This window comes from Diadema antillarum, unplaced genomic scaffold (assembly GCF_040938485.1).
Source record: "Diadema antillarum isolate AM-2024a unplaced genomic scaffold, OU_Dant_1.0 seq00000221_RagTag, whole genome shotgun sequence".
In the NCBI taxonomy this organism is placed as follows: domain Eukaryota; kingdom Metazoa; phylum Echinodermata; class Echinoidea; order Diadematoida; family Diadematidae; genus Diadema; species Diadema antillarum.
Window position 1 is genome coordinate 437656 of NW_027271275.1, and position 27029 is coordinate 464684.

At 40.3% G+C, this 27029-nt stretch overlaps 1 protein-coding gene across 1 annotated transcript in view; it reads right to left on the reverse strand.

Moving 5' to 3' along the window:
* LOC139729166 (uncharacterized) overlaps nucleotides 1-27029 on the reverse strand; it is an 84529-nt gene that overhangs the window by 27797 nt on the left and 29703 nt on the right. Inside the window, exons 6-10 of the mRNA XM_071640096.1 lie at nucleotides 19954-20070; nucleotides 16326-16460; nucleotides 15407-15541; nucleotides 8942-9103; nucleotides 6300-6428 (exon numbers count right to left, since the gene is read on the reverse strand). Of these exons, the coding sequence (XP_071496197.1) occupies nucleotides 6300-6428; nucleotides 8942-9103; nucleotides 15407-15541; nucleotides 16326-16460; nucleotides 19954-20070 (678 nt within the window). The remainder of the gene's footprint in view (nucleotides 1-6299; nucleotides 6429-8941; nucleotides 9104-15406; nucleotides 15542-16325; nucleotides 16461-19953; nucleotides 20071-27029) is intronic.

A 27029-nucleotide genomic window follows, 5' to 3' on the forward strand; every position in this document is an offset into this window, starting at 1 on the left:
GGGTAAACATAATGAAAGAGCGTTCTAGCTGAGTAATGACAACATTGATGAGGATTGTTTTGCAGTAACGACAAACAAAGAAGATAATTTGTACAAGAAATAGCTTCATAGCACCACTATGTCGATTTCAGCGGGAATCATGACATGAAACATATACACCAGAGCTTAGTCTACCGCTAGCATCACCACCACGTAAGAACCTTAACACTTTTTTCATTGAAACATCTTTAACCAGCACGTTGTTTGACGAACTAGATCCAAAAATCCAAAAGAAAATCACAAAAGAAAACAACTACAAACACACAGGCACACATTTTATACAAGAATATCCGGCGTCGCGTTTTCTGTGTGTATGTCTGTGTGTGTATGTGTGTGTGTGTGTGTGTGTGTGTGTGTGTGTGTGTGTGCGATTTTTTTTTTTATTATGATGTAATTCAAACTTCCTCTTTGCCAGGGCCAGACGTCGCATCTTTCACATGCTCTTACCCCCGATCTCCCCAATATTACTCACTTCACTCGGCATTTCTATTTCATGGACGATTATTTTTAGCAACATTCTCCTCTTCACGTCACTTCTTTTTGTCCACGAATGTAAAAAGACCGAACATCCACTTGCGTACGTGCCAAACAGGCATCTCTCACTGGCCAACGTCTTTAATAGTATGTTCACCCATTTGTCCTCCGGCCGTAGTCGACATTTCAGTCTTTGTAAAAAGATACACCAACACAGTGACCACTATTATTTTTATGAAGCCTGCGGATTGCAACCTCGTTTCTAAAGTACTTGTGATTTCTTATTACAACACAATATAGTTTTGCTATCTCCAGTTCATAGAAACAGGCCCTATCTGAAAGTTGAGTACAAATACACATTGAATAAAAACAGAGAATTTATGTTAACCGATGAATATTCACAAGATAACCAATCCTTCTTTTGTTCCTTTCCGAATAGACGAAATGATCGCAACCCTTGGGCAAAATAAAACACAGCGAAACTAATAATCCGTCTTCCACTCACTCGTTGCCCTATTCAAATCCCTACCAATTTTTCAAGTTTAACATGTTATTGCAAATCATTAATCCTTCAGTACGTTGGATTCATAACTTTGATTGCGCTTGCTGGTTGATACTACAATTTTCATCCGCATGATGCTAAATCTAAATCGATAAAACTGACTTCGTATTTTCCAATTTCAATTGTATCATAATATTTTAGTCACTATCTATGTAACGGTAACACAGATTCACTTATACAAACAAAAAATACGTACATGCGAAAAGAATACGGAAAATCCTTTGAGTATTTGAATTCATCCCCTTCTTCATTGGCAGGCAAAATGATTTACTGGCCAAGAATTTGGGTGAAAAATGGACAGACATCCAAAGAGAGAATGTGGCTCAATATCCGTGATACGAGCAATATCTACAAAAGAATATTATAAGAAGGGACCGTAGTTATCGATGTGATCAGTCGACAATGGTTAAAAAATGATAAACCGTGGAAAGGTATAAGGATTGACGACCAGAAAAATTAAGTTGAAGAAAATATCATGAAAACAAATACAGCGTGAAGGAATGTGTCGAAATCACTTCCTCAATTTAGCGATTTAGCCAAGAATGTACATGATCAGAGTGAAAGGAATTTGTCAAGCTTTGTATGCGGAACTTGCCTGGGGTTGGTAAAACATACGAGCTGAGTCTCGCCTCAAAGATCCTTGTTTTGTGCTAACATCTTTCATTAAGTAGGCCCGGAATACACGACCATGAGGGGGGGGGGGGGGGGGACGGTGTGCGATGGACCGGTATGGGGTGTATGTATAGGGCTGGCATATACTAGTATAGGCTTGGGGATCTCTCTAGAGTAAATTATATCGAGTTACAACTGATCACGACACCATTGTACTTTTGAGATATCACTAACTTCCAACCTCTTTTAGGCATGTGTAGTTACAAGAATACTAAATCCTTCGTCATCAAAGACGGATATATATATTCATATACCCTCCTGCTGGTGCCGTGATTAACTGCAATTGCTAAGGTCGCGGAGCAACAAGACAAACTGATACCAGTTGACAAAATAGCAAGAGAGAAAGGGGAGGGGGAAGAGAGAGGAGAGAGAAAGAGAAAGAGAGGGGATAGGGAGGGACAGATTGAGAGGGGGAGATGGAGGGAGAGGGAGGTAGACAGTGAGAGGGGACGTAGATTTGATCACGTCTCCACGAGGGAACAGTTGTGTGTCTGGGATGAGCAGATGGGACAGGTGAGGGGGGAGAGAGGCTGACAGTGATTGCTAATTAATGGGCACGCCACCTGAAGTCATCTCCAGCGCGGATTGAATTCAGCTTAAGCACGTGCTATAGGCTGGTCAAGGACGATACTCGACCGATATTGCTCATTTGACCTTAATCCTCCATTGTTTCACATCTTTTTTTTTTCTAACACGCCACAATATATATTATATGACATAAATAAACACTCTGAGCCCCAGTTTTAGCGCCTCATCATCATTGAGCAATTATTTCCTGTGAAATTGGATGTTTGACTGAACGAAATAATTATGATACCTCAGGCCGGAGATTCTTGAAAAGCAAAAGAACGTAATTGCAAAGTGTCGTTTTCGCTTTTTGTTTCGTTTTTGTACCTAATAATATCTACTGAAATGTACATACACGCACGGAAAACAATGATGCGGTGGTACCATTGTGAGATTGTGAACTTAAGTCTTACCGCCAAGCGAAAAAAGCCCTACATTACTGATTGTCATAGCTCAATGTCATGTCATTTGTCTCTTGGTTTCCATGGCTACAATTATGTTGGTGGTAAACATTCTGACAGGAGTTTTATTTCCCCCCTTCGCATGTCTCAGGGTGAGTGACGATTAGAGCCATGGTTAGTCACCGTTGAGTGAGTGTGACCCAACGACCACGGAGTACTTCTGGCATTATTACCATGATGAAAAATGTGGTGAGTCCCAAACAATGAAAAAAGAAAAGAAAAAGATTCGTCAGAGAATGACACTGTGTCGGGGGTGAGATGAAAAGATTTGAGGAGCGAATTAGCTGGAAGATGCCAAGTAGTACGCATGCGTGCATATAGAGGATCAAATCGTGACCAAGAGGCATTTTTTCCCCGTTTCTTCTGAAGAGGGTTAAAGGGGGTCGGTAACTACTTGAATCGCTACTTTAAAGATAATCTTTCTTCAAAGTCAATCTGGACAACATCAGTCTTGTTTTGGGGCTATCAAGCAGTACGCCTTTCTCTTCTTGTGCAGTTCATATTGGGAGAGTTCCCCCATTCATAATGGACGTCTTGAAAGTTTTCGGGAAAAGATAATTTTGGCATCTCAATCCTGCGTCGGGAAAGAAAAGAAAACAACAAAGGACCAATCAGGAGGCATTTCCCGCTCATGACTTCCGACTGTACAGAAACCGCAAGTTTTCCGGCCAGGAAGTTGTGTCACTGCTGTTGAAGCACATGTTCATTTCGACCGCGATCCCCTCGGGCACTTTATACCATTAAAAGACTGCCAAGGACTACATCTTCTCCCCCCTTCCTACTCGGTCCCCTTCTTTCACTCAAACGTCCCTTCCCTATAATATTCAAACGTCCCATCCATTTCCATCTCCTTTATCTGTCATCTCCAATCGCGAGTGTGATCCCACGCGGTGGCCCGTCGCTGGATTCGCGTTGATGTGCATCCACACTGCGAGCGAGCGGGATGCACTATCAATTATTGCTTTTGCACCCGTTGACGGAGATGCGCTTAGTCACACGCGCATTCTCCGATCCTTACGAACGCATTCACAGACGACACACATGTCATTTTTTTCTTCCTTTGTACGTACGGAATGGCACAGTGATCACTACGAGAAAGAAAGCTAATGTATGAATGAATGCAGACTTTTAATTCTGGGAGACTGCAGAGCGTCTGTGTTATCGATCATAATGGATAGAAAGGAACTATTTCGACAAAGGAACTATAAATATTTGCGGTCAGAATCTCAGGGCAGAAGAGTGCAGTCAGAAATGAGGGTTTCCTTTTTTTTTCTCCTTTTGTTTTTGAACGGATAGAATCTTATGGGTAATCTAACATTATCTTTGCATGGCTGCGTCACCGCAACGCGTGTTGCTGGAATCCATCCACGCACTCAGCTTTTTCCCCACGAACATTATCCACTCCTTTCTCCTCACCAATGCCCTCTCCAAATAATATCGCATATTTAAGGCGAAGGACAGTCTCTACCTATTCCTGAATAGAACGTCAAGTTCACATTCACGAGTTCTTAACCAAAGGGTTTCTACCTGGGCATTGATAACTCGAGTCCACTGGACACTGAGTCACGCCTCTAAACGTCTCCAAGGATGAGACAACAAAATTACAAATCCCGTTTTTTCCCCTCACCCGTTGAGAAACCATTCAGACACATCCAGTCATACTACATCCTCTCTCACTCCGACACGCCCATGCCGTGAGACCTCCTCCCCCCCCCCCCCCAGTGTGTCTCTTAGCTATCTTATATATCTTATCTATCTATATAGACATGGCACTTTCTACTAAATACAACATACATGACACACCTAATTCCGAGTAAGCTACGGGATAAGCTCACTCTACTATTCGGCTTTAAATTGCTGTAATTCAAGTGTTGCTCTACATGACTACGCTGCCATTTCAGTTTTAACTGCTACAACCTTTAATTTGCATATCATGGAAATTTCACCTGATTGGGCATGCATGCTATTTTCATGATTTCGTCCAAAAAAGAATAAACATCTTATATTTTCCTGGTCTGCATTTTCGGTGGTCATCTTTTAGGATCAGTTATAGACGAAATGATATCATAATTCATTGATAATATCACTGAATTCTCTATGCTTTCCATGTCAGACAAATCGCAAATCTAGTGACAGCAATCAGAAGCGTGCTAAAGACATTAAATTGGCAGCCATTTCCGCAGCAATGTCAACCCATTTATCACGTGCGCATTCTATTTCTATGTCCAATTACTGTCCAGATTCAAACGGTCGCAACAAAAGGTCGCTGCGAGTTTGACGGAAGCAAGAGGAGACGGAGACTTTTCCCCCTCCTCCTCTCAAATGAAGAAGAGGCAGTAACCCCCAAAATAGAATGAACTAACACAAAAAGAATTCATCTGAGCGAAAAATCACATGACCAAATGTTTCGATTTCGCATACGTGGTTTTGCTTCGTTGGCACCGGTACAGACGAAACTCAGTGTCAAAAAAAATGTCGACTGTCAAGACTGTGCATATATATATATATATATATATATATATATATATATATAATATCATATATATACAAGAATATTGTCTTGGAATCTAACTGTGTCAAAAAAAGACGAAACTCCACTGGGTCATCCACTTTTAAAGACGATGATACTTATATTGCTTAGCAGTGCCGTCACCATTCAGAAGATTTTTCGAACAACAACTATACAACAACTACAACAACAACGAAAATGGAGAGCATTGCAATGTGTCTTGTACCTCAATATGAATTTAGAAGCCGGCCGTAAGTGAGACAGGTATTTCTTCGAATATATTATCAGTGACAACTTTCGCGGGCATTTCTGATTAACGAAGACAGGCATGGACATAATTGCATCATGGCATGACATGACGATCCTGTCATTGAGATGTCTTCATTCAGGAAGGAAGGTGATCTAGTTCTCCACCACGACAGGGGGTCTCCATGACAACAGAGAGGGGGAGAGCCAGAGTGTGTATGTGTGTGGTGAGGAGCGCATCTCAGCGGGGTGCAGGCTCGTTGGTCTGGATGTTGTAAATATATGATTTACAGTCTTACGCAGTCCACCTGCAGAGAACTAGATTCCAGTGCAAATATAACTGGTTCTGGCATGGGTTAAAACCGTGGGGAGACATGTGTGACGTCACATCCTTGAACATTCACACACTACACACATGCACTATTATTAGATTATCATGCAAATGGCTGGCATGACTCTTTTCTTTCAATTCGAACTGTCAACTTGAGGGGTGAGAAAATTTAGAGAACATAATGATTCAAATAATGATTCATGTAGTACGGAGCTCACATAAACAAAAACAAAATCAAACACATTCTGACTGGTTTTAAAACCACGACGCTTATTTACTCATACATATAAAGGAAATAATACGTAAAAATTGATGTGCCATGAAAGACAGAGAAGGATGGCAATGTTTTTGTTTTTGTTTTTGTTTTTGTTTTTGATAGCCAACATACTTGCTGACACACCGACATACGTGCTGAAATTGTGTTGTGAAATTTCTTACCGAGGGCATCGCAGATATACCCGTTGCCGGTAAATCCCTCCCTGCACGCGCAGCGGTAGGAGCCCTGAGTGTTGGTGCAGTCAGCATCCGGGGAACAGAGCGACGTGCCCTCGGCGCACTCGTCGATATCTATCGAGAGAGACAGAGAGAAAAGGGAGATGAAACAGAAATAAAACATCGAGTAATGTGTCCCCCCAATTGGCACGAACATCCACCTGTCACATTAGATTCACACGAAATCTCTGCAAAACCTGAGTCACAATTGACTTGTGACCATTACCCCATCCTCCCTTGTCAACTCCCCGGAGGTTTGAAGATTTGGGAAAACAGAGAGAACGGTCCTAGAAAAAGAAAGAGAAGAAAAGTCACTCTTTTTTTTCTTAATCCACACTTGACTCTTTCACCACAATCGTGATGTCGTCCTTCTCGCTTCTCTCAGCGGATTTCCGTTTCTTCCGACCCTTGATCCCCTCGTTGTCCTCTTCTAAAGCTCATCTTCCATCTCGGGATAATTCGCTCGTGTCATCTTAATCCATGTCCGCGGTGTTTAGGCTGCGTATCGCCTTACATACCGGGTCGTCCCTTATTCGGTCAGGCCGCTGAAATGATTGTGTTTGTTGCGCCGATCACTTTTCGTTAAAGGATTGTTTGGATATGTGATTCAGGGGGTTTATGGAAAGTTCATGAGCTTCATTCTAGGAAAAAAAAAGTCAGTTCAGTTACTTTGCAAAATTACGGATTACAGATGATATAGGTAACTATCGGACTTTTAGATACATCAAAGTGTCAAGTAACTATCGAACTTTTAGATACATCAAGGTGTCAAGTCCTTTATCTTGCAAGGGAAAAGATGGGGCAGAGGAATATTATGATTATAAATAATAAGAGTGAAATATTTCTTCGCGTAATGTTGGGAGGTCACTCAGAAAGAAAGAAAAAATGGACAAAATATGGTGTGATGCCAGTCAAAAATCGTTTTCAAACAATACAAAAGTAATCATTTTTGTAATAGTAGCTCAACATCAAACACAAACAAAGTGTTGAAGGACTAAGGCGTCTATCTTATTTGGATAGCTAAATAGACTATTAGAACTAGTTCGTCCACACATTCTTTTGCCATGTTTGCATGTTGTATGTATTTCGAGGTATACTATTTTTTTTTAAATGTAAGCGCTGAGAACGTCCTTTGTCTGTAAACTCTGGCTTGGGGGAGAATGAATATAATATTTCTTAAGCACACGCCTAAACCATGTAAACTGACCTAGACTGGAGGGGAGACGGCGGATTCTCCTTCCTTGAACTGACAGGAAAGACTTCAACAAACCTTGGCTTTTGTCGGTCTTCCAGCCCTCTTCAACATTACCATGCGCAGTGTCAAACATGTCACATTATTTGCAATTTTTATATTTTGTCTTAATGGAGCTCGCTTTACGCAGCCTGATGGCCCCTAGCACTTTTATCACCTCTTAGACGTAAACATTTTGGCACATCTTATGAACCAAACATTTTATTCTAAGATTCATCAAAGCGCACTATTGCGATACAAACGTTGACACAAACGTTGATTTCAATCGGTGCAAGACGACGTATTTCCGTATAAGACAATTGTCGTGTTGAGGATTACAAAGCAAAATCCTTCAATATATATCTATACCATGAATGACAATGAAAGAAAGACTGTTAAGCCCCGCTGCAACTCTTTTTGGCAAGACTTTGAAGAGTAATCACACATCACTTTCGAGCATTTTGATCGACAACGAAAAAGAAAATTCTCTGCCCTTCGGACTAGATGATAAAATGATACATAAAAAAGGTACGTGACTTGGATGTCAGAGCCTGTTGACATCAAAACTCCATGACATGGATTGACATAAAGTGGTCACGGTGCCTCTGCTGACAAATTAATGGTCCATGAAGTGTCAATTAAGCGATAGTCATCACACCTCCCACACAACAAAGACTGAATATAGGTGACGGAAGTACGCAGGTTGGTTCCAACGCGTGCTGAACCATGACACACAGTAAACATTCTCGCTTTGGACTTTGTATTGATTTTTCCACTTTACCATTTCAAATATATTGACACTTCGCTGATGTGCATCCGTTCATTTTCCAGGACTCGAGGGTGCCCCTCATCTTACCACCCCCCCCCCTCCCCGTCGAAAAGAGTGGACTTGTATTCACTTTTCTTTTTGAGGTTTGAAATCATCCATGCTTCAAAGCAGCTGGCGACTCATGGGAGTAACCTACCAGTACAATGCACTGCACAACGATAATTGCAGCAAAAACCACGAATTTGAATAGGTCGTTTAGAGGAGAAAAACACGTCAAATGTGATTTATTAACATTCTAGGAGTACAGTATAACATCATTCACTTGCAAACTGTTACTCTACAATAGTTCTCACCTTTCTCCTCAATTCAAGGACACATCCCTCTTATCCACGACAAAACATCCCAGTAATAAATCAACAATTCCAAAGCCATGTCCTCGGTGAACATTTTCATATCTTTAATCGTCTGGCCCTACAACAGTTTTACTCTTCATTTTTTTTCTCTGTCTTTTTTTCTAACCAGTCAAAATTTGCTACTTTTTTATTACTCTTTCGACTGACAAACAAACCTGATTTTGCCCCGACTCACCTTGACAAACCTCTCCGTCTCCGCTGTAGCCCCTTGGGCACGGCGCACACTGGTACATCTTCACCATCCTGTCCTCTGGTACGGGCATGGTTCTCAGGTCGAGGTCTAAAGGCGAGCAGGCCGAGAGGTAGTAACACGGGTTCGAATTGCAGTCCTTTATTTCTGAGACCACGACGAGAGAGTGGGGGAAGTAAGAAACTTCGAATTAGGATGGCGTCGGAAAAAATAGTAATTTAGCGGATGCAAAACGCTGCGAGAAATAAAATTTATTTTGAAATCCCCAAATCCCAAATCCAACTCAAAACAACTACAAAATGTACAGTATATCAACATCATGGCTACTAGTAATTGTACTCACTGCAAAAAAGGAAACTACAGTTCACAAAAAAGGAAACTACAGTTCATATTTTCAAAAAAAAATCAAGCCCCCAAACTGCACACACGCACACACTCAAACACTAATAACAAATCAATCATTTAATCAATCGGATAGGACATAAAAATGGAGGTCCCGTGTATGAGAGAGTCACAACTCATGCACGTAAAAGATCCCGCTTCATTCATTCCTCGCAAAGAGCAGGGTGTTTAACCCGGTGAAATGGTCCCAACTCACATCCAACTTGACCCCACGGAAGACCAGCTTAGCGTAGCTGAATATGGGCTATCCAGCCATCTTCTCAGATGTAAACAAACAAACATACAAACAAACAAACAAACAAACACACAAACACACAAACAATCAATCAATCAATCCATCAATCCATCAATCCATCAATCCATCAATCCATCCATCCATCCATCCATCCATCCATCAATCCATCAATCCATCAATCCATCAATCCATCAATCCATCAATCCATCAATCAAACAATTGAAAATAAACAATTAGTCCTCTTCTTTAAATAGCCAACATGGAATTTGTTTCAGCGCAACCGGTGGGAATCAATCAACATGGTCAGGTATGATACAATGAGAGCATTTTTGTATCATCTGATCGTTGATTGCTAACCCGCATCGTTTTGTGAAGCAGAGGAGAACTACATAAGCGTTGAAACATAAACAATGGGGTGGACTTTGAAAATGACTGTGAACGTGAGTTTTGCCTTTACAGGGCTTCTGCCCCAAAGGATTACTTTTCCCCTTCATCCCCCTTGTTTCTCTCCCCCTCTCTCCTTCTCCTTCCCTTTCTTCGTTTTATCCACTTCTTCTTCTTCTTCTTCTTCTCCATTTCTTTTTTTTTTTTTTGGGGGGGGGGGTAACGAATGAGAGAATCAAATCTCATTGGGCAAAGGCGTACCGGGAAAATTAGAGAGGAATAGTGAATTGGGAAATCGGTAGAACTTCCCGAGTCAAGCCTGTGAGACACTTTGTAGTTCACCGACGGTGAACTCTAGAAAGTGACGCCGAGTACTTAGGGAAGCTCGAAGGGTCCATGAATCTGTCAGAATCACGGACTCCGGAGTTCGTGGGTGCGGAGGCAATTTGCACCACGCATGGCCGCGGGGCAATTAAACTGACTCACAAGAGAATCACTTCAAAATGGCGGTATTAGTCTTGACAGTCGCATCTGAACTGTTCCGATCTCCACGGTTATTATGAGGGCAGTAATCATTCCTTGACAATACTCAGGAATTTGTTGACGTTAACTGCCAAAAGTTATGCACAAGTTCTAAATAAACTTTGGGATGAGGCAGGCACCTAGCGCTTTGCAAACTCTTCAAAAAGTATCTTTTTCTTAAATTCAGAATACCTTGTTATCTAGGCACACTGAGAATCTTCTAGATTATTATGCGCTATATAAATGCAAATCATCATTATCTTTATCATCATTATTATTTTTCTAAGGGCAAGAAATCGTTCGCGGAAGAAGGCGACTCTTATTGGATGATCGCAAATCCAGGACAATGATAAATTGTCTCCAATTTGTCATTTAAAGATTATAGCATGTTGTCATAGCTAGGCTTCAAATAATCTGCGCTGCTTCAGAGATTTTGTTTTCAGCTTAAAAGCTTTAAAAGAAATGGGGAACAATTAATAAATACGACAAGAAAATGACATGAAAGGTCTTTTCATCTCATGTAGATACAAAAGGCCATCATTGGGCTAGGGGGCCTCGGGTGAAAATCCCTGTCGACACAGCGTTTATGTTCATACATACAAATATACTGACGAGAGGGGAGGGGTTATAGTAGGCAGAGTAACTTCACTCTCAATGGGTCGATTGTTGAACAATTTGTATAGTTGAAGACCTATTAAGAAAAAAGAAAGAAAGAGAGAGAAGCTTAGCCCATACAGTCCAGATGCCAAAATCAAGTGAACAGGTGCCAAGTCACGGGGTCCATGAGAATGAGATGAAGCTTTTAACAGTGGAAGCAGGGATGCTGAATGTGCCTCTGTATCGTTTCTTTGTCATATTCATTTCCATATTCTCCTAGCAACAGTCCCCGAGAGCTAGCTACTTCCTTCATCCGCTAAATGTATTATGCATCCCTTCTGCCAAATGGAAGTCAACCTGAGCTTTGACAAGAAATGATACGGGGGTTTGAATAGCAATGCTTCCTTGAAAATAAGTCTTTCCTTGGAAAGACTGAGAGAGAAAAAAAAATAACCAGAATGAAATTAGGATGATCGCATACGCTGGCCTGTCATCTATAACCTAATTTCCCTCATCTTTCTTGAAAAAAAAAATCATCCTGAAGGATACAGTAAAAACTCTAAGAGGACACGCCATCCCATCTATCTTGCAGTGGCTCCCAAGGGATCCTTTTTTAAATGACTTTTTTCTTTTAATGCAAGGAAGTCTTATCATCATAGAAACGACCAAAATAGGTAATACGAGAATTCCACTTCATTTTTGATCTTCCTCCCTCTTTCTGTCTTTGTTCACAAGTTTATTCGTACGAATGCAGGGCCTATGTATGTACATCACAACCATCACGGTATATTTGTATGTATGTATGTATGTATGTATGTATGTATGTATGTATGTATGTATGTACTCATCTGTACGTATAATAATGCATATGAATGATTTTATGTATGTCTATTCGTATTTTTTGTGTGTGTTTATACATGTACGTATCTATCTTTCTACCTATCAATCTTTCTTTATATCTACCTGTCTATATCTTAACCAATCAATCTATCCATGAACATACACGACTGCCCAGCTAGTTTAGCATTGTGTAATTTCTCTCTTGTTAATTTCTGTCCATCAATCGTTTCGTTTACTGGTCTCTACATCTCCTAGACATCTTGAAATGAAGTGGTTCATAGCGAGATCGCCCATGCATAGACAATTAGATTTCTTTTCTGATGACTAGAGACTTCTATTACATTGTTGGCACTTGTGAGCACGTCAAAGCAATAGCGAAATGTGCTTGCCAATTTTTGAGGTGAAACACGTTAAAAAATCTGGAACGAGTTAATTCTTTTCCGTTTCTTTCAATCATTTTGTTCCCAGTAGCGGCCTTCATTTATGGGAATGCATATTTATGAGCAAATGATATTCATTTCTCGAGGTTCCCAACTGCGAATTGAGCGCGTAAAGTTAATTTGACTGTGACCCCTGATACTGTTAAATCTCACGCACACTCACCGCTTCACCGTTGAACAGAAATCCTGACAGAAACTATGATACAGTGACTGGGCGCCGGCGTCCGCGTAATATTGTTAAAACGAGAGAAAGCTCAATATTATGTCCTGAAAACGAGAGGCGGATGTGAAGAATTAATTGCTAAATTACAAAACGTTCGCTCGGATTATCTTGGTTAAGGGTATCTTGGTTGATGCCGTTGTTGTTGTTGTTGTTGTTGCTGTTGGTATAGTGTTCTTGTTGTTCTTTTTATTTACTTGTTCTAATTCTTGTTACTAATGCGATTGGATCTGTACCAAATCCCTAGAACAGCGTGACCAACGGAGGCACACAAGGTGTATATGGCCAAAATAAGAGATCTGTCCGTGCCAGCGAGTCAGGTGCCCCATTTACACGAACATGTGGTATTGAAATGTCAGGAGAGCGAGACAGAAACAGGGGAGAGGAATCTAATAATAGATAGAATAACTGGTTGACAACAAAACAACTACAACAACGAAGAAGATTAACGGCAGACAGTGGCTGTTGAACATGTCTTCACAAACGTTCACCAAAGAATACTCTAACAACGAAACTGGTGTAGGCATAAGAAAGGCTGTTTGACAAGACATCTCGTGTTTTTCAATCTGACTCTTCGGTAATAAACAAGTGAACAAAAAAATAGATAAAAGTAGTCCCATTAGAATATTGCTCTCATAGCAGAAGAGACATACAGCAGCTGCCAATCGATGTAAGTGGTAAATTGTCATGAACCTTGAAATGTTTGTTCTTTTTGAAATGTTACTTATCTTGAGGATCCACATTATTAATGTTATTAAAGTATTTCACTTTATGATATCCTTAATATTTAGCACGGTACAAAAACGACCGACTAATCAACAAAACAAAACTTTGTTTTCCTTTTTTTTTTCTTTGCTTTTCTGAAGCTCACATAATCGTATATTCACGTTGGCCCTATATTACAGTTTCAAATAATGAACGTATACAATATTTCTATCTTAAATACATTGGAAGTAAACACAAGAACTGCATGACGAAACCTCATGTTCCATTTTTCCTCTTTTGGCAGGGATGGGAACGGGGAAGGAGACGGGAGGAATTCAAGCAGCCTTGAACACATTTCATAAGATCAGGTTGGATATTCGAAGACATGGACAATAGAATTGTATCCCCAGCATCAGAAGTGGAAAAATGGTGTCAACTTTACGCCTGACATCGGAGGTCCGTATGTAATTATAGGTATACATAGCCGATTCACAGCGCGAATAACTTGACCAGCAAGAAGCCTACTTCCGAAATGGCTCTCCTCTCCCTCTCGTACTCCCTTGCCCCTTGTCAGATTCCTAGGGAGATGGAGCCACGCCCAGAGGGCAGCACGCCATCAAACCACATTTAGCTCGTTTCCTCCTTCTCCTTCATTCGTTTTTGTTTTTGTTTTTGTTTTTCCATTATTACATATAACAAAAGTAAATCAAGAACGCAGGTTGAACATGAAGGTCATATTCATCCTACTTCCAGGAGAGATAATTCATCCATCCGACCTAAAGGGGATCACAGCTGTGCACGTGTATCTACTACGGAATGGTCACTTTAACTTTGGCATTAAAGCTGACACTAAACGAACACAAGGAAAAGAATATGTATGCACGACCGTGTTACTACATCGAAACTTTTTTTTCACAATCGAGTGATGCAATCTAACCAGTCGGAAGGCATATCACACTTTACCTTTTACTATATATATATATATATATATATATATTAATATCCACATTGGATAAGCATTCATCCATGACTTCAGCAAGGATACTAATCTTTTCGCACGAGCTGTCATTCATCAAAAGCAAGCAAACCAAAAAAAAAAAAAAAAAAAAAAGATACAATATTGTCACCTATACATATAATATATGCTCTATGGACTTAATACAGACAAACCGAGCAAAGCGATAATATCATCAATTGTGCTACGGGTATGGATTTTCAGTCAAAAAAAAAAAAACAGAAAAAAAAAGATTAAAAATCGAGAAGAATCTAAGGGTTCACTAAAAGGGTAGATGAGTAGTGCATGACAGCCCATTAAGGGATCAGTTTAGATTATAAGACCATAGCAACTCATACGAACGCGCATTAACAGTGATTCGTTTCGCCACGTCGCTTTTTCAAGGCCACAGATGACTTGGGTCTATTTTCCTAAAAACGAAACAAACCAGTCACACCCGACACCACGACACACTGACAGGTGGTGTGGTTTCGCTGATGCACGGCGGCGAAGAGATGGTTTACGAATAACTCGTCATCTGCTTTTGTGCATCAGCGAAATTCATCAGAGCTCCTCCATGGAAACAGATCCCCTGTCAAACTATTTGTAGTATATCACCTCAGAATGAATGACATAGCAACAAGGTAAACTTGTTGTGAGTGTGAGGAGGGGTCGCTTTCGGGAGGCTCAAAAAGGACAGGGCGCATCATCAATTTCATTGAAAGCTAATATGGCTATATGGGACATGTTTCATACCATAAAGCGACGCACCAATTTCTGCCACGTAAAGTGATGTTTTACCATGGAGCTAGCTCCATGGTTTTACTCTCCCTCCATCCCCAACAGTGCTTACCACAAGGGAGGTGGCTCTCTCTCTCTCTCTTCCAACCTCCCTGTTACGCTCATCAGGGGACCGTTTCATGAAAGTTGTCGGCCCTGACAAGTTGTCAGTCTCTCGACAGTTTCATTAAAATCCTTGGTTTTGATTGGCTGTGAAGCTCTGTTCACTGACTGTTACTATATGATAACTGTCGGAGACTGACATCTTGTCGGGGCTGACAACTTTCATGAAACGGTCCCCAGGACAGAGTTTATCAAGAGGAGAACTTACGGACTCTAGTGCATTCCTCTCCGTTTCCCATGTAACCGTCGTTGCACACACACTCCGGAACGCCTCCAGTACCCTCTTTGCAGCTCGCATTGCTGTCACACACGAGGCCCTGGCTTAGACATCGGTCTTCCGACTCTACAGACACATACACCCAAAATATAACACATAAAGATTATAACCCTGTATCATCATGGTCATCCTTTGTTCGCAATGAGGCACGTCCAACATTTATTTTGCGGAGGGGGGGGGGCAAGATATTATCATTAGTAAGAGTTGCATTTGATCGCTAAAGTGTAACTACGCTGATTGCAGTACATGCTTTATACAGCCGTTAACGATCGCCCCAACACTATATAGGCATGCTAACCTGGAAACATTGAATTGCACATTACTTGAATATGAGACCATTCTGAAGCAAATAATTTTCACACAACAATAGATATATAATGTACTCTTAAATGAATCCCACAAGGATTGGAACAATCATCCCCCAGCATTCCCACTGATTCCCACTGATCAGTTACTAACAGCCATCCCCTTTAATGTGTTGATGTTGCCTCGTGTGCTGGCAGGGAAATCCCTGACTAATTGTTGCGAAGAGTCTGTTGGTGAGTTCCTCCATGAGGGGTGCGGAAAATATAAAGACGATTAAGAAGTGGAAAACAAAAAGAAGAAGGAGAAGAAGAAGAGGAGGAGGATGAAAGATGAGGGGAAAAGGAGGAAAGTATAGGAAAGCAGGAGCGGATGAAAAGAAGGAAGAGGAAGAGGGGAGAGGAAGAGGAAACCAGGAGAACGATGACAGGCACCAAACAGAATTTTTCATCAACTCTTCAAAAACATAGCATATCCTGATTCTAGAGTTAGCACAATTTGCGCTCTTATCTCTCGCATGAACACCGACCGGTGAGTTTATACACACCTGTACATCGCATCTTGCCGTTGATGTAGCGGAAGATGTATCCTTCTTGGCATAGACACATGAAATTCCCGTACGTGTTGACGCATCTCTGGTCGGCAGGACACCGCACTGCACCGGTTGCACACTCGTCAATATCTAGTAGATGAAAAAAATAGGTACAAGGATATCCGATATACGATAATGAAAATGGCATTCAGAATTTAGTACCGCAATTCTAACGAGTTGGTTAGTCAATGTTAATGTCTTTATTTTGAGAATGTATGACGCCCGCTGTAAGATTTAAGAACTTGTTCTGAAGGGAGGGCACACTTTAAGTTGAGAGGGCGTTGTTTCAAGGAACAATTTTCTGAGAGACAATGAGTCAACTGCCATTGACAACTTCTGTCGCCCTTTGTAATTTTCAGTTGCTACCATAAAGACAGTTTCGCGCTGTTGCAAGCAAGGGAGATATGTCCATATTAATACAGAGGTGACGATCACACCAGGATGATCTTTCAAAATGCCCGGGGCTTCTTTAATCTGTAAAGTTTCATATTTTGTTGATGAAAGAATGTCGATAGACCACAGTGACTAATCTCATAATCAAAGTCTCAGACAGGGCAGATTTAGGGGTGAGCGTTGGGGAGTGATTAAAGAAAAAAAAACACCCACCGAATATTTGCCTCGACTTGATCGGCTGGAACATAATTGTCATGTGATATCGGCACCATCAAAATCATTGCCTGCGTCCTGTGCGAGGTCTTAGTGTGGTCGAGCCATCATTTAATATATCAATTGAGTGCCAGACAGCATGATACATGATAAGTTATTCCTACTCATACTCGTCTTCAGTGCAAATTAATTGAAGTTATGTAGCTCTCGTGTGATTATGGTGCACCAGAGAATGCTAAAGATAGACAATGAGCCTATCTTCGTTTTCTCGAGCATCATAGCAGGATGAAAACATGATAATAAACGATACGATTTGCTTTCAGGATATTTTGAAAGTGTGAATGCAAACGAGGCAAACATTGCAGGTAGCATGAAATTCGTTATTGACTTTAAGATTTTTCAAACAACCGACAAATATTGTACACTATGAAATATCAACGAAAAGTTGTTCATGTAACTGTCAGATCAGTTATTATTCATTCGCGATTAATTTTGTGTTTTAATTTCTTGTAATGTGATTCTTCCAACCAAAACATAGAGTGTCTGCGTTGAGTGCTATCAAAATTATCCCCGTTATTACTGTTATTTATTTTGCATTTTTATACAATACCTATAGCAGCGCGATTATATCTATCGTCTAGCCATTAATCTGTCATTCTGATCGACACCCCTCTTTCATTTTTTTTTTTCCTTTTCAGTTTGAGCGAGTTTTGAGGGCAAGATAAAATCATCACTTCACTCATAGCTGACTGATTTAATTCGGCACCATTCTTCCCTTCTGGCGATTAAAAAAAAAAGCCTGCAGGCATAAAAAGTCAAATTTTGTTTCTAAAGAAAACGTTTCTGTCGCCTTTGATGCCATTTATAATGCGCCAGAAACATGCCGTTTTGGTCTACGCGTTTGCCACCGTTTTGGGGCACGCCTTGCATGTTGTTACTGTGAGCTTGTTTGTACTCCTAATAATGTGTGTATTATGATGTCGGCGAGTGTTGCAATCGATCAATGTCGATAGAGGTCATAGGACGGGATCGAAACTTCCTTGGGAACAGAAAACTATTCGTGATGTAGTGGGCTGCTTAGAGCGGCTTTCCCCTGGATCAACAGCATGATCCCTCCAGCTACTCCGTCGAACTACCAGACACGACCCATGTCAATGCTCTCATTGCCTATCCGCTCTGTTCTGCTATCTTCTCTCAAGCTTCCTCTACTTTATCTTTCTCTCATTCTCTTTCTCTCTCTGTCTACTGTATATCTCTCTCCTTCTTTCTCTTCCTTCCCCTCAGTTTCTGTCAGTCTTTCATATTCTCTTTCTCTCCCTATCCGTCCATGTGTTGGTTTCACATGGTTCTTTCAAATGTCAGGGCCTTCTGCGCAGTCGAACATTTTAACAGCTGAATATCGCCACTGATAAATCTCCCTCTTTCGCTCTCTAAACGCTGGCAGGGCTTTATAATAGCTCTCATAGATTAAACGCGTTTTATAATACTATAGTAATGTACCGTTTCCCCAGTCCAGCTAAGAAATTTGTCACCGGTGTGATTTGCGATGCAGGATGACTATTGGGAGAGTGTGAATATTACAAAGAATTCCAGTGATAATCCAGTGATGCGAGAATGATTGAGCATCATCCACAAAGCCTAAGATTTCTGGATGAGGTCAATATAAAGTAGTGCCAAGCATTAGATTTGTGCACTCTGTCGTTTTGTCTTTTATGGCCGACGTGTAATGTATCAAAGTGGAATTGGGGGAGGTGGTACACAGAGTGAAAAGAGGATTGCTTAAATGTCGTATGTTTTGGTTTTTATGAAGGATAATCTTTTCCAGTCAGGCTGAGTGGCGGTGAGGGGAGCTGGGGGGGGGGGGGAGCGAGTTGTATCGCTTGGAGTCAACCCCCATCTCAGCATTATCTGCATCAGTGCATGGAGAGTTTCACGATTTGTACTGTATTTGTAGAGATTCGCATTCATAGGCTCGTATATGGGGCGCTGTGGCATAGTGGATAAGGCTCCCGTCTCTCAATCGGATTACCAAAGTCCCGAGTTCAATTCCTGTCCACAAGTGCTTACGTCCTTGGACAATATACACCCACCACGTCCCTCTCGCCTAACGGTATATAAATGGGTACCTGGCAACGCTAAGGTTAAGATATTAATGGCAGGGCCCTCTGGTAGAGCAGTAACAACACTGAAGAGGCTACCCTGGATAAAGAAGACCTTATCATCATTATTACTTGTATTATTATTATCATCATTATAATAATAATAATAATAATAATAATAATAATAATAATGATGATGATGATAATAATAATAATAATAATAATAATAATAATAATAATAATAATAATAATAATAATAATAATAATAATAATAATAATAATCATTATTATTATCATTATTATTATTATTATTATTATTATTATTATTATTATTATACATATTATTATCATTATCATTATTGTTATCATCATCATTAGTGACTAACACTAACGTAGTTATGAAGAAAGTATAAATAAACCGGGGAAGCGGCCCACTTCCCTGAGCACAATGAGTAAACTATTTATTCACTGACCCTATTGATGGAAAACAAACAGCGACTCTAAGATGATCTGAAACGGACTTTCCTCGGTTTACAATTGTATGTGGTTAATCTTATGATATATCTTTCACTTTCACAATGTCACAATTCATTTGTCTACTTGGTTCTCTTCATTAATATCATGTGACTTGTAATTCACTATTGAATGTGTACGGGGCAGTCTTCGTATATTCTGCCTTTTTGTATAAGAAACGCCAATTTTTACTCAGAATTCCCTCAGTTTCAGATTCATAACAATAAATTTTCTTTGTTTATTCTGATCTTGTTATTTTTTAGCCGATTTGGTCAATCAGTTAAAACAGAATCGATTTTGGAATGGGAAGGGGGCGGGGGGAGGAAGGGGTGCGAAGTGAGTCAGATGAGCGCACAGTTTCTTACCTACGCAATGGTAGCCATCCGCAGCGACGTCTAACCCTGCGGGACAAATGCACTCCACTCTATACCCGATCTTTCGGCATCCGTAGGCACACATCCCTGGACGACAGCGACCGTCACCTGTAGGGGGAAAAGGGAGTGGGGGCGTAGGCAGAAAAAAGAAAACAATTGCAAAATTATGAATATGCTTGAACATAATGACAGAGATGAAAAACAGAAATCGTGATGATAACAATCATAATGATATTGATTATAACACTATTGCTATAGATGAAAAATGATAGGATTGCAGGTATACAAGTGATAACCATATTCATACCATCGTAGGGACGCAATATTAGAATAATATTTCACAGACATCTCACCGAAACAAAACAAAATTCCAGACAACACAACAGTTAGTTTGAAATAGGACCAAGCAATTTCACTACAAAGAAATCTAAAAAGAATTCTTAAATCTAACTTCACTGGAACTTCTGAGGAGATCGAATATCAAGGAATGTGTCATTCAAACAAGTAATGCCAGATTAGTGCGTCGGTGTGACCTAATCGTAGACATGTAGCGGCTTCAAGCCCCCCACCCCCCTCCCCGGAAAAAATAGATTGACAGAACACGATGTGTTCCACTGGATTTTTGTGCGGAAACAGTACAGACTGAGCTGTTAATTTTTATCTTTTTCTGCTGATGATTAAAAAAAAAATGCACTGTAACAGTGCATAACAGTGCTTTTTTTTTTGTCTGTTTGATGGAGATAAACACATCCACATCTATGGCACCATGGAGATAGGTTCGTTATGGCACCATGCCACGGAAGGAAAAGAATAAGCATATACAGGCAGAATCACAAAGTGCAATCTAAGGTCACGCAGTTCTGCGTACAGAGGAACAAACATGAACCACATGTTATAACGAAATATAGTATTGGTTCTTCTACGAAACTTCGGAATACATGAAATTATGATATTTACCATTCCATTCGTGTACAGTAGCCATTTTGCATCTCTATATCTATCATCTCTTGGCGGGAAAATAGGAAAGGAAAAATCGAATTCAACTACATGAAATCATTGTGTCATTGTTCGCGGCATCTGATTATCTTGTCATAATTTGCCGCGCTGTCGGACCTGCTCACCAGTATACAACAATAACAACCACAGAGATGAATATTGTACTCCACCTACAACTAATTTCGTGAGCCTACTCCTTGGGAAGTTGGCGAAGAGGATAACAATTGATCTGACTTCAAAAGAAAGCATTCAGCCCCGCCCTCAACGACTTGGCTTTGCAGAGTGAAGAGTGGTTTGTCGATGGCTGGAGAGAGAACTGCTCTTATGTGATATATTATATTACACTCATCTTCGAAGTGAAGTGAAGTATATACCGCCTGTTGTGTCAGTGGTTTCTGATTATGGTAATGTGCATTTGCGAAGAGGATAACAATTGATCTGACTTCAAAAGAAAGCATTCAGCCCCGCCCTCAACGACTTGGCTTTGCAGAGTGAAGAGTGGTTTGTCGATGGCTGGAGAGAGAACTGCTCTTATATGATATATTATATTACACTCATCTTCGAAGTGAAGTGAAGTATATACCGCCTGTTGTGTCAGTGGTTTCTGATTATGGTAATGTGCATTTGCGAAGAGGATAACAATTGATCTGACTTCAAAAGAAAGCATTCAGCCCCGCCCTCAACGACTTGGCTTTGCAGAGTGAAGAGTGGTTTGTCGATGGCTGGAGAGAGAACTGCTCTTATGTGATATATTATATTACACTCATCTTCGAAGTGAAGTGAAGTATATATCGCCTGTTGTGTCTGTGGCGTCTGATAATCATTATGATAATGTGCATTTTTTGAGCGTTCAAATAATGTTCCCCCTCTTCATCGTAATTTGCGGCAAAGCAAATCGGCCAGGACATTACGGCATAACCATTAGGCGCACCATTACAGAGGTGTGGGACGTGGTGAGGGAGGATGGGGGGGGGGGGGGGGGAGGGAGGGGAGAGACTAGCTTACTAGTATCATTTTGTTGTCAGGCATCATTGTCTGTGCTGACTAAACCGGTACCAACTCGTAAGTAAAAGCTCTTTGGTGCCGACAGACAGAAAGACGACTTTCAGCCAATTCTCATATCAGCATTAGACTTTTCAAGGACTGATCCCGTGTACTGCGTATTTTTAGTTATTCGTTTCTTTGTTTTGTTTACCTTGAGTTTTGTTTTAGTTTGTTTTTGGTGTTCTAGTTTTTTTTTTATTGTTTGTTTGTTTGTTTGTTTGTTTGTCTTTGTCCCACAGTTAAAATCAGAGACAAGTGGATGGGGAGGAGGAACAGGTAGTTGCAGCAGATAAGATGAAAAATAGACGTGAAAAGGGGAAATGGCGCAGAGGAGTTAATCGGAAACTTTGTGCCCCGTTATTTTTTCCTTTCGCTTAGTAACTGTTGCTGGATCCTTTACAGAACGAAGAATGATGAAAAACAACAACAGCAACAACGTCGTCAGACACTGACATATTGCTAAATTTAAGCGACAGAGAAATGGACTTTGTTCAATCTTTTTTTTTCCTCTTTCTTCGTCCCGTAAAGACAAGATGTAACGATACGATGTAAACGGCGGAACAAGTTTTCCAGAAGAATGTGTAGGCGAGCAGACCAAACAAGAGAGAGAAAAAGAGCAGCCTTCATATGTATACCATTTCTGCTTTTCTATTTCATTTTTTTCTTAAACGAATTTTCTTTGCCGTATATAAATGTTTAACTATAGTGTTGCAGATATGTTTGTGGTGCAGCGGGCGTGCATATATGGACATTTTTTTTTTCTCGAGACACAAATATAGCTCGGAATTTACCCAGTACTGCCGAATGGACAGGGGACGCACAAGCAAGAGTCACCAGCAGATCGCGGTTTTACCGGAAGAATAATTTGCTAAAAATATTATCCTGTCAGTCTGTTGTCGCCCGTCCAATTCCCATCCATCACTGTCACCCTGTGGTCGTTATCTGAAGGTTAACAGTTCACATCATGTACTAAGCACCGTTATGAATGCCCGGTGTCAACGTGTGGTTACTAGCGTGAATTATGACGAAAATTGAAGCGATTTTTGCGGCAAAGAAATCGGTGACGCGAAGAATGGACGCTGTGAAGAGGTTTTCTTGGGTGAACGACCAGATAGGCCCCTTCTTTTCATGCATAATTTCTGACTTACAATGAAATCTGCACGACTGATGCGTAGTATCCCTGAGACAAAAATTTCCATTTTGAGCGCCCATTAAATAAAGAGTGATCTTTCTGTTGTTGTTATTTTATTGTTTTTATTCTATCTTGGCAGGATTAATACAAAAAAATTCAAACAGAAATTAGTTCGGTTGGAATGGGGATAACGCTCGGATTAATTGGCCACTTACAGGCTGCTTGGAGCCAAAATCGAGACAAAGCTTCCGGGGAAACAGACAGAAATAAGGCTCTTTCATCGAGGGATACCGATGTTCTTTTGAGATAGTGAGCAGTTCGATTGTAACAAATTTTTGTGGCCAATTAAGCCCCTTCTGAGTTCGATCCATTGATAACGATAAAGACATCAGTCCGTGACAGCAGCTATCTTTTAAGTGACAGAAAATCCTCAAAATCCGTAAAATCTTTACTCTTTGTATCGCTGTCGTTACTGTGCTTACTGCAAGACAACGAGGTGAGTTTGGGTCCGCTAGCACTTAGCTTTGACTAATATCCAGCTTATTGTCTGATCCTGACACAGCGGCTTCTGTTTCTTTTCTTGAATGAATACTAGTACCCACGTAATATGCTGCACTGTATATTTCGTTCTTACTTTGCAAGATGTCTTCCAGTCCTCTTTGCATGTTTGTGTTTAAGCCGCCAATATGATCGAAACAGACCCATGATAAAAAATTAATGGCATTTTTTCAATTTGTTGTTGCTTGTATCATAATCATAGTTCGAGTTAACTGGTTGAAAATAGGTTTGACTGAATTGGCCTTTTTTTTTTCAGACCACATATCGTGCCAGAGTGAAATTCGACTTTGAATTTTGGGAAATACACGAGAAATTGGCATCTTGTGCCCAAGGAAGGTGTTCTCTCTCACACCTCCCTGGTACGCCCCTCCCTCCCCCTCCTTACGCAGGTGAGTTTGGAAACCCGGTATTTGGTGTTTCGCTTCCCATTCTCCGTGATCTAATTTCGAAACATCAAATGTATACTTGAATTATGGAGGTAGACAGAAATTGTTTAGCATCAATGAGTCCCGGGTGGCTTCGAACCAGGGACCTTCCGTGTCGAAGGGAAGCAGGCTAGCAGTTGGTGAACCAAATCGCTCCCCAAAGGTAGGGTGAGCAACATCGCTCAACGAAGGTTGTCTTTCTTTGTCGCTAGAAATCTTAATTTGTCATGGAGTTTTGTGGATGAGATCCTCTGCATTGTACACAAACTAGTCCATGCTCCATCGTCCATCCACACACACGAAACAATGCTGCTCGCTTCTGACAATCACTATTGCCAAGGTCTCAAAAGCGAGATATGATATGATCATGCATGGTTTGCCATGTCTGACAGTGTCAAACACGTTTTGTAAGTATGCAGGCATTGGTTCATAAACAGTTCACAGGTGTTTCGATTCGATAGGCGACCCTGTCAAATAATAGGGACCAGGGGAGGGGGGGGGGGGGGCACAAAAGGGACGCACCTGCGTAGTTGCATATCGGTGCACGTATATGGACGCATAGAAGAATATGGTACTCTTCAAGTAAAACTGTTCCTTCTTCTACTTTTTATTAAGTGGTCTTTCTCTTTCAAGGAATCGAAGAGTGATGAGTCGGGAAATAATTCCCAAACTCCCATCATTCTTCGCGTCGCTCAAGACGTGGCAAAGTCTCGCTCTTCTCTTGAAAACACGCACGACCCGTATCTCCCTTGTGATTTTAGGCACTGCCGCGGTGTCTTCCATTACGGTTCCTGAAGAGAAGACAAAATGGCTGCCTTCCGTCCAGGGGTATTCTTGTTCTCTACCTTGAATCACATCCCAAGAAGACACTCCATATGGAATGACTCATGAATAGTTGATCGAGAACGAAATTCACAGAAGAAAAACCTGGATACCTCTCTCTTCCTCAATTCCCGCACCCTCTCTATCCATCCATCCATCCATCAATCTATCTATCTATCTATCTATCTATCTATCTATCTATCTATCTATCTATCTACGTGTATCTATCTATCTATCTATCTATCTATCTACCTATCGCCATTATCTATCTACGTGTATCTATCTATCTATCTATCTACCTATCGCCATTCCGGCAGAAAACACTGATCTATCTATCTATCTATCTATCTATCTATCTATCTATCTACGTGTATCTATCTATCTATCTATCTATCTACCTATCGCCATTCCGGCAGAAAACACTGAATCTTAATCCATGATTTGAAAGAAAAATATTGCATTGGAATAAAATGATACATCTTTATTATATATATACTTCCTTCCTTCTACGTTCATAAAGTATGCAGACGAGACAAATGTATTTTTTTCTTTTGATGCGTGGCAACCTGCGTTTATCTTTATCCTTATCATGAAGGAATGTATTTTCCAGCTCATCTGAGTAATCATCGTTCTCATTATTTTTAGTAAACGCCACCATGGCCGTGATGTTGCCTTATATGGACCCTCTTTAACTTCGTGGAAGCTCAATGTCAAATTAATAATGATAATAAGATAATCGTCACATTTTTTAGCTTTGTTGAAATTAATAAGGAAATATTCACATTTGCACAACTTCTGAAAAAATATGCTGTCGCTATAAACATGTTTTATAGTAAATATAAAAGAAACCCATGTCTAGAGATGGTGATTCTAACACTACATTCCATAGGTAAATGAATATGAGTATGATAGATCAAAATCTTGGATATTTTTTTTTTTTACTTTTCATTGGATGTAAACCAACAGGTAAAAAAAAAGTTTTAAAAAAGTTTTTAAAAAATCTTAGATATTTGATAATTATTTTTATCGCATTTTTACTTAGTTTCATTTTCTACACATTATTACATATACAATGGTATCAAAAGGAACCAAGCAGTTCAGAATATTTTTTTTCTTACAAAAAGAACAAATGGTAAACAATACTTTTAACGCAGGACACCATGCACAAACAAGATGATTAAGACATGACGTAAACAAACACGGAGACTATAGATTCTGTCATCATTTTCCAACGACGGAGGCATACGTCAGTCTCTAATTTAAGAAATCAGTATGATGAATAATCATCGCGACCATTCATGTTCGTGTAGCCTAACTGTCTTGTACAACACTTTAACAGCATGATTTCGAAGATATGCACAATACATATACACGCGCCAAGGAAACGCACAAAAGACATGCATTCGCAGACACTCACGGACAGACCGCCTCTATAGTAACACCTTCCTTGGAAAGAGACAGACAGACATCCACCCACACACGGACGCAGACTAATATTACATTGCCTCAATCTCTTCGGATTACCTTTATATTGCGCGGCTCCAACTTCGCACACCATAAATAATGTCTCCGTACAGTATTGATGAAGACGCTGACGTCTCAACCGAGAAAGCTCTAAAGCACTTAATTTCCCCTCCTCTCGTTAAAAAATTCATTTTTTATATTCCCAACACTGGCCGACGAATGCCTGACCATTGTGACGTCATTTGGAGAACATGAAGGGGAAGAAAGTTTTGCCTTCGTCCGCTGATTGTGATGATGCAGTATATAGCATTATATCCACAAGGCACTGCGTTCAATCCCAGCTCAATTACCGCGGAGTCACGTGGACTGTTGCTAAGCAATGAGAATTAATTATAACCCTCGAAGATGTCGTCAATCTGCAACGCTCGCTGTCCAGTTCTTATAGGTTTTGATACATATAATAATGATATTTATTCATTTATTTATTCATTTATTGATTTATCTATTTATTTATTTATGTACGTATTTATTTATTTATCTATCTATCTATTTACTTATGTATTCTTTTCTTTATTTATTCATTTACTTACTTATTTATAATTTCATATAAATGTGCTATACTTTCG